General features: G+C 54.8%; 3 protein-coding genes across 3 annotated transcripts in view; 2 read left to right on the top strand and 1 right to left on the bottom strand.

The window, feature by feature from the left end:
- The first annotated feature begins 16 nt into the window (after nucleotides 1–16).
- On the top strand, nucleotides 17–2,579 carry PTSG_05775 (uncharacterized protein). The gene is made up of 8 exons (XM_004993588.1): nucleotides 17–173; nucleotides 449–546; nucleotides 680–773; nucleotides 940–1,033; nucleotides 1,187–1,220; nucleotides 1,405–1,531; nucleotides 1,790–2,030; nucleotides 2,287–2,579. Exons 1-8 carry the CDS (start codon nucleotides 122–124, stop codon nucleotides 2,327–2,329), a joined length of 783 nt encoding a protein of 260 aa, XP_004993645.1. The 5' UTR covers nucleotides 17–121; the 3' UTR covers nucleotides 2,330–2,579.
- Nucleotides 2,580–2,715: 136 nt separating this feature from the next.
- On the bottom strand, nucleotides 2,716–3,980 carry PTSG_05776 (uncharacterized protein; the record flags this gene model as incomplete). Its single annotated transcript, XM_004993589.1, has 1 exon — nucleotides 2,716–3,980. One exon carries the CDS (start codon nucleotides 3,978–3,980, stop codon nucleotides 3,141–3,143), a length of 840 nt encoding a protein of 279 aa, XP_004993646.1. The 3' UTR covers nucleotides 2,716–3,140.
- Nucleotides 3,981–5,467: 1,487 nt separating this feature from the next.
- PTSG_05777 (uncharacterized protein) overlaps nucleotides 5,468–8,342 on the top strand; it is a 5,202-nt gene continuing 2,327 nt past the window's right edge. Inside the window, exons 1-9 of the mRNA XM_004993590.1 lie at nucleotides 5,468–5,602; nucleotides 5,773–5,842; nucleotides 6,035–6,178; nucleotides 6,268–6,341; nucleotides 6,666–6,735; nucleotides 6,868–6,936; nucleotides 7,107–7,201; nucleotides 7,421–7,694; nucleotides 8,052–8,194. Coding sequence (XP_004993647.1) covers nucleotides 5,535–5,602; nucleotides 5,773–5,842; nucleotides 6,035–6,178; nucleotides 6,268–6,341; nucleotides 6,666–6,735; nucleotides 6,868–6,936; nucleotides 7,107–7,201; nucleotides 7,421–7,694; nucleotides 8,052–8,194 — 1,007 coding nt within the window. The 5' untranslated portion in view covers nucleotides 5,468–5,534. The remainder of the gene's footprint in view (nucleotides 5,603–5,772; nucleotides 5,843–6,034; nucleotides 6,179–6,267; nucleotides 6,342–6,665; nucleotides 6,736–6,867; nucleotides 6,937–7,106; nucleotides 7,202–7,420; nucleotides 7,695–8,051; nucleotides 8,195–8,342) is intronic.

Here is an 8,342-nt window from a genome sequence, read left to right on the forward strand (position 1 = left end):
CGAAATGCGCGATAAGCACAAAGTTGTGACCAACAGTCATAGATTGAGGCAGAATTTTTTTGGCACACTTTTTTCTGGTTGGTTTGTCAGTGGAGACAAGCGAGAGCAACGAACAACCAAGATGCAGCTGAAGTGGCTGTCTGTGCTGGCCATCGTGGCACTCCTGCTCACGCGTGAGTGCTGCTCGCAGTGGGTGGTGGTGCTGGTCCCGCTGGTGTTGGTGCTGGTGCCGAGGGTGTGGAGAAGGCAGAAAGGGTCGATCATTGAGCTCCACATGTGCATGTATTGGTGCGAGCATGGGTGACTGTGCAAAGAGTGGAGGTTGGGCATGTACGTGTGTTGGTGTTGGTGCTGGTGTTGGTGCTGATGTATGTCAACGCTCACATCATTGTCATCATGATCTGTCCAACGTTTGTGTCCTGTGACTTTGTCTGTTGAACGTGCACAGGCCTTCCCCCTTCTTCCCTGGTTTCTGCAAACGATGACGACACCGTGACTGGCGAGGATGTGGGAGACGACATGGACAACGTCGCCGTCGATGAGGAGGTGTGTGTGTGTGTGTGTGTGAGTGAATGTGAGAGAGAGTGTGTATGTGCGTGCGTGTGTGTGCGTGTGTGTGTGTACGCGTGATTGTTCTGCTTGGGTGATGCGTTCATGCCACGCCGCACCCACTGAGCAGGCGGAGGAGGAAGAGAGCGACATTGATGATTTGGAGCTCGGGCCAACAAAGCTCGTCGACGTGACTGCCATCTTCCCGGATTTTCCAACCCTCGGTGCGTGTCACACAGTCGTGGGTGAATACGCGTGCGTGTGTGTGTGTGTGTGTGTGTGTGCGTGTGCGTGGGCAGCAAAACACCTCTTGTCTTGTCTTTGATGTTGACACGTGTTTGACAGCACTCTCATTTGATGCTGCCAATGCGTGTGTTCACTGTGGCGCAGAGATTCCTGCTGGCGCCATTGTTACCGCCGTCGTTGGTCTTGACAACAAGGCCGACTCGCCCTTCGTCGTCAGCTCCATTGAGGGATCCCTTGGGTACGCTTGTGTGCTGGCACAAAGAGCAGCGGCGGTGCACCTCAGACATGTCCGGTTGCTGTCAGTGTTATTCTGAAACCTCCCATGCTGACCACCCATCCTTTCGCTCATTTTCCATGCTTTTTTCTTGCTGCATCCTCGCTGTCGTCACAGTGCGCCTTTCGACTACACCCAATCATTCCAGAACGTAAGCGATCGTCCCGTGCCGGCCTTTCATACCTTGTCACCCGCAGCAGACACACACACACACACGCACACACACACACGCACGCACGCACATACACATGCATCAACATCGTTGCTGTTGTTGTTGATGTTGTTGTTGTTCTCGCCTCACGTCCATCCTGCGTTTGCTGTGACTCGATGTGCAGTTCACTGCCATGCCGATTGAGCTGCGCGTGGACGCTGGCCAGCAGGCGACGTTCACCTACAAGTTCCGCCCCTCGGACCGCTTCGAGCCCCGCGACTTTGCGCTCGCCGTTGTCGTCAACCTCAAGGGTGCGCTGCGCGGTGTCCCTGGTGTCCCTGTGCGCGCGTGTGCATTTATATGCCTGTTTGTGAAGCTGGTGTATCTGTTTGTGAAGCTGCGTGTACCTGTGTGCCTGTCTACCGATGCATGTGCATGTGCCAGCTTGGCCTGCTTCTCTGCAACCTGTCTGTGAAACTATTGCGGCACTCCTCCTGCCCTTCTCTCCGCTGCCATCGCGCCACATCTCATTGACACATGCACGTATGACTGTGCTGCGCGGGATACAGACCAGAGCGAGGGCCTGTTTGTGAACACCGCGTTCAACCAGACCATCACGCTCACGGACCCCGAGTCTGACGTCTCGTCCAAGGCCATCTTTGGCTACATCCTGTTTGCTGCTGTTGGCGTGCTCGCGTTCCTGTACAGCCGGCCCAAGCCCGCCACCAAGCCAACCAAGCAGGCAGCGAAGCGCGTTGAGACGGGCGCAGGCATGGTGCAAGAGGACGAGTGGCTCGCCGATACCAATGTGTACGTATCCTGCATCCAACATGGTTGGTGGTGTTGGTGGCGCGAGTTGAGGTGTGTGTGTGTGTGTGTGTGTGTGTGTGTGTGTGGAGAGGAAAGTGTTTGCTTGTGATGAGTCGTGTGTCTGAGGTATTTATTTGCTCTGCCGTTGATGCTCGTGATCACTGTTGCTGTCACATCACGGCCTGTGCGCATGTTCGCGCACTCCATTCACGCATGACTCCGCTTGCACATGCATGTCGACCTTGCATTTATTCAGCGTACAGCCCCGTCGCCGCAAGCGCTCGGAGCGCAAGAACTAGACCACACACGTGGTGCTATTGGTGTTGTGTTGTTTCGTTCCCCTCATCATCATCATCATCAACATCATCATTGTTGTGGTTCTGTCTGCACCCACGGCCGTGCGTGTGGTGGATAACCGGGCGAATACTCATGTGAATCGGTGAACTTGCGGGCGGCTTTCGTGTCTTCCGCAGGTCGCGTGTGCATGCGAGCAAACGTATCTCGCATCACCGCAATGCGCCAGCAATAAACATGACCAAAGCATGCAGACGTACAGTTGCCACTGGTGAGTGAGCTCAGGGGTGCAGCAGCTGTATGAACAGCAGAGCACGCACTTGCTTTGGCCTTATCCGTTCTCACGTCACGTTCACGCAACACCAAACGTTTCGCGCTTCCAAACTGAAAACTGTGGTTTCGTTTATTGGAGGCATGAAGCGACACAGGACCAGCAACCATCATCATTTCACACACAGGACAGGACCGGACAGAGAGACAACGCCTCACAACAGCAGGGGGGTTAAGCAGACATCCAAGTGTTTTGCGGTAGGGAGGTGAATATATGTAAACAAAAACAACACCCGTCATGGCTGGCACAGCAGGACAGCAAAGCAAGGAAGGAGGGGTGGTGGTGTTAGGAGGTCAAACAGACAGGTGAATGAAAAGAAACGCAGATGAACAAAATGGTGCAACAAGCAAGCAAGCAAGCATGGTCATCATCCCGTCATCGTCATCGTCGTCGTCGTCACAGAGAGCAAAGCAGCAGCCGGCACTGCCTCTGTCGCTGCTGCTGGTGATGCCTCTGCTGTCAGCTGCTGCTGCTACTGCTGCTGCTTAGACGGACTCGACGGCGGCGGAGGAGGAGGAAGAGGCGTTGGCGCGGTGCTTGGCGAAGAAGACGCCACCAACAACGGCGCCGACAAGCAGCAGCGCGCCAACCACAATGCCGGCAATGGCGCCCGCAGAGAGGCCTGCAGCGGCATCACCAGCACCAGAGGCGCCAGAGTTGTTGTCGGCGTAGGCGTAGTCGTTCTTCGTCGTGTACTCGTTCTTGGGCGCCTCGTAGGCCGTCGTGTACTCCTGGTGCTTGGTCGTGTACACGGGTGGCTTGGTGGTGTAGACTGGTGGCTTGGTGGTGTACACGGGGCGTGTGGTGTACACGGCCTCTGTGGTGTACACGGGTGGCTGTGTGGTGTAGACGGGTGGCTGCGTGGTGTAGACGGGGCGTGTGGTGTACTCCTGGTGCTGGGTGTAGCGTGGGTAGGCGGGCTTGGTGGTGTACTCCTGGTGCTTTGGTGCCTCGTAGGCAGTGGTGTACTCCTGGTGCTTGGTGGTGTACTCCTGCTTGGGTGCGACGTAGGCAGTGGTGTAAGCCTTCTTGGGTGCCTCATAAGCCGTGGTGTACTCCTGCTTGGGTGCCTCGTAAGCCGTGGTGTACTCCTGGTGCTTGGGTGCCTCGTAAGCTGTGGTGTACTCCATGTGCTTGGTCGTGTACTCCTGCTTGGGTGCCTCGTAAGCCGTGGTGTACTCCTGCTTGGGTGCGACGTACGCGGTCGTGTAAGCCTTCTTGGGTGCCTCGTAAGCTGTGGTGTACTCCATGTGCTTGGTCGTGTAGTCCTGGTGCTTGGGCTGATAAGCCGTCGTGTACTCGTGCCGCTGATAATCGGCAGCCATCGAGCCCGCAGCAAGCAGCAGGCACGACGCCACCGCAAACACCAACACGCGCATGGCTGGCTGTCGGTGCAACACCTGGCTTCACAAAAGAGGAAGAAGAAGAAGAAGAAGAAGAAGTGTGCGCTGGCAGGTGGCTGGAAGTCACGCAGTTCAAATCGGGGGGTCTTGGTGGTTCTTGGTGCGTTGGATGACAGCTGAGAAAATGAACATCTCATCCACATCCAATCCACATCAACATCCATCCAGCCAGCTGACATTGGGGAGCTGATGGCGTGCGGTGGAGAAAGCAGGCGAGGAGAGACACGCTTGGGCCTTCTCGCTGGAGGGATGGCACGCACTCACTGTCGATGCCAAAGGTGCGTGCTGGCCGTTCCCCTTCCAATGCCGCTTGCCGGTACTGCACCCTGCTCACAACAGCATCAGTAGGCTCGGTGTGCACGAGCTGGGAACTGAAGCATCGCCTGCTGCACGTTCCCAGGCAATCAATCAAAGTGAATGAGAAAGAGGGGGCAAGTGAATGAGAAAGAGGGGGCAAGCGAATGAAGGTCCGTGTGAGTTTGTACAGAGTGATAAAGTGCGAGTGAAAGTGAGAGTGAGAGGAAGAGTGTGGGGCATGAAGAGAAGAAATGGCCTGCTTGCGTGTTTGCTTGCACCTGCATGAAGAAACAACACAGAGTACAGAGCACAAGTGCACTCAAAACACGCACGTACGCTACACACACGCACGTACACCACACACACCACAACACGCATTCAACACATGCACGCACTTCATTTCAGCCAGCACTGCGTTCCTTTATCAGCTGCTGACTTCAGCCTGCAGCTGTTCGTACGAACCACGTCGATGCACCGTGTGCGTGTGTGAGATTGAATGCACTCGTGCTGCTCTTCTCTTTTGTTGTAATCATCTCCACTTGGCTTGCTTGCTCTGTGTGGATATGTGAATGTGCACACACCATCAGTGCATGTGTATGCATGTGTGTGCGAACCATCATGCTTCACATCACCCACACATCACCCACACAACTGCAACTCAAGAAGCGCTGCTGCTTGTTGCTTGCTTGCTTGTTGGTGCGTGTTGGTTGTTGTTTTGGGTGTTGGTTGTTCGTGCTGTCCTTCCGATCGCCGTTTTGTGTAAATCTTGTGTTAACTTTCAACAACCACCTTGCACCAACGACCAACCAACGATGATGATTGGAACTGTGATCTCTAGCGCGCTGCTGTGCCTCGTTGTGGTTGTCTTCGTACCGGCCTCCACGGCGGCGCAGCGGCTCAACCCAGCGTACCCGACGTCCATGCATCCAACAGGTGGGCAAACTCAGCTCACCGCTTTTCATTTCTTGCTTGGCTGCTTCTCCCCTGGGCGTCTCGACGCCTGGACTCGTTGACTTGCTGCCTGCGTTCTGCTTCATTCACCTTGTTGCGACATGAGCACCCTGCGTTTGCTCTCTCAGGCACACTGACCGCCTCTAATTACCCTTTGACATCCCCCCTCTCTCTCTTTTGCCTGTAGGAGCATCTCCACTATATGTGATATCTGATCATGGTGTGGCGATGGAAGACATTGTCACGTACGAGACGATGGCAGGATTCCTCGGCCGGACCACTCCTCAGCTGTACCGGTGAGGTTTTGAGTATTGTTCTCTGCTGTGAGACCTGACCCTTGCGCAGTCGAACCTCCTGCCACACACACACACACACACACACACACACACACACACACACACACACACACACACACAGAGGTTGATCACACTGTTAACTTCCACCCTTGTTCCTGGTGCGGTGTCAGGCTGAATACCAACGTCACTGGCCCGGAGTCCTACGCCATCTGGCTGCGCTTCATGATGAAGAATTATGGAGTGAGTGTTTGGAATACGCAAGGCGTTCTTCACTTTGATCTGTGCGGTCTGCCTGCAGCCTTGTTCTTGCGACAAGTACACATACAAGCGTTGTGCATTTCATACGCCCACCCGCTTCACACACATGTTCGCCCTCTCACACTTGTCTCACTCTTGTCTGTCTGACACAATCTCTTGCTTGCTCCTTCGAAGGTGACTGTGAACTCGACGTTTCTAAACGACTTGCCGGCAGCTGTTCGCTTCTTTGCCCCACAAATGCGTGGTTTCGTGACGTTCAACGCCTCCACAGAGAGCCTGAATGCAGCCATCACCTACTGTGCTGCTTCCGACGACTTTGTGAGTACACCTGAAGGGTATTGCCGTGTTTGACGTTTCGTGTTGGCATGCAACATCTCACGTCTGTTGTTTTGCGCCTGTGATCGCAGGTTGTTGCTGCTGGCAGTGATGCCATGATTTCCACTCTCCGTGACGCTGGTGTTCATCTTCTTCAAGATTTGACGTAAGGGGGCAGTGGTTGGTTGGCTGGTTGTGCGTGGGTTTGGGTGTTTGTCTGTGCGCTTGCCTGCGTCTGTGTATGTCTGTGTCTACGTCAGTGTCTGTCTTGCACACACCCACACACCCACCCCTACACCCCCCCCCACACACACACACACACATACACACACACACCCACACACACACGCACACACACACACACACACACGCACGCACACACCCGCACTCTCCCACGCACACACTCTCCCACCCTCTTTCATACTGCCCCTCCTTTCTTCCACCCTCTCTGTATGACCTCAAACACACTTGCTTCTTGTGGGCTCTGAAGCACTGCCACCGTTGCATCCGTGTACTCCAAAATGAAAGGAACTCTTCGTCTTCGTGGCGCAAGCTTCCAGGTAGCTATCAGCCCCAACTGCATGCCCCCCTTGGCATTAGCGATAGCGTTGTTTGTCCTCGTGCAGTCGCCACAACATCATTCATCATTGGTGAACTGGCTGGATTTCACACGCATGCAATGTTCGTTTCAGCCCCCGAGCAAAGGCGGCAACCTCGCTGAATACGCGGTGTTTGCTCGCATTCCCACCCTCGAATACCAGGTGTGTGTGTGTGTTTGTGTGTGTGTGTATGTGTGTGTGTGTTGTGTTGTTGTGTGTGTGTGTGTGTGTGTGTGTGTGTGTGTGTGTGTGCGTGCACCCGTACATCCGTGACTACGCATGCATACGTGCTTGTGTCCCCTCGGCGCTTGGGTCATAATGCCATCGTGCAGGGCAACACGGGCGGTGCTCTGGTGACAAGCGTGATCAAGGACATCCAAAGCCGCGGCAACAATGGATTCGCTCTCGGCTGGGGCCCAGAGGAACAGTACGTTCACCCCTTACAAACCCCGCCACAATCACGATCACAATCACCGCCACAATCACCGCCACTCACATACCATGCACGAAAGCAGAGCATTGATGGAAATTACCGCTAGTGTCTCTTGTACTCGCATGCTCTCAGTCATACCGCTCGTGTGTCTGTGTGTGTGTGTGTGTGTGTGTGTGTGTGTGTGTGTGTGTGTGACTTTGTGCTTGACTGCAGGTATGTGACGACGCTTGGTGATTACGGCATGTATGTGCACGCATCCGATTGGGCAATGGATGTCGGTGTTCTCTCCAACCTCCACGTGCACAGCAATGTCGCACCCAAGGCATCGCTGCACATGAACCAGCGCCACCAGCACCAACGCACGTCACCAGCAGCCAAACAGTCACACACGGTATCCTTTCTGATGTCGGATGGCGACAACATTCAGTGGCTCCTGAACAACTGGGCAACAGCACCCCAGTGGTTTGGCAGCCCTGACCGCGGCAAGGTCTGTGACTGTCAACGTGAATCCTTTCTTGTTTGTGGCGATCGTGGGTGTTGATTGTGAGTGAGTGAGTGTGAGTGAGTGAGTGAGTGAGTGAGTGAGTGAGTGAGTGTGTGTGTGTGTGTGCGTGTGAGTGAGTGTGAGTGAGTGAGTGAGTGAGTGAGTGAGTGAGTGAGTGAGTGTGTGTGTGTGTGTGCGTGTGAGTGAATGAGTGAGTGTTGTTGTCAATGAATTGCTTCGCCACTGTGTCCCGTTGCCATGTGTTTCGTTGGCATCGTTTTAGCCTTCCCACCACCCTGATACCATTTCACACGCTGCCACCACCTCCTCACCACCTCCACGTCGCCACCATCGCACCAGGTGCCCATGGGCTGGACAGTATCGCCTGGTCTCGTCCCGCTGGCACCGGCTGTCATCGAGTACGCCATTGCCGCCGCCACCGCCAACGACTCCTTTGTGGCCGGGCCCAGCGGTCTCGGGTACATCTACCCGTCGACATTCAGGTGGCACCAAAGTGTTTTTTGTGTGTGTGTATATATATGTATGTGTGTGTGTGTGTTTGTGTGTGTGAAGGTGTGTGTGTGTGTGTGTGTGTGTGTGTGTGTGTGTGTGAGGTGTGTGTGTGTGTGTGTGAGGTGTGTGTGTGTGTGT

The sequence above is a fragment of the Salpingoeca rosetta genome (assembly GCF_000188695.1).
Source record: "Salpingoeca rosetta unplaced genomic scaffold supercont1.13, whole genome shotgun sequence".
In the NCBI taxonomy this organism is placed as follows: domain Eukaryota; class Choanoflagellata; order Craspedida; family Salpingoecidae; genus Salpingoeca; species Salpingoeca rosetta.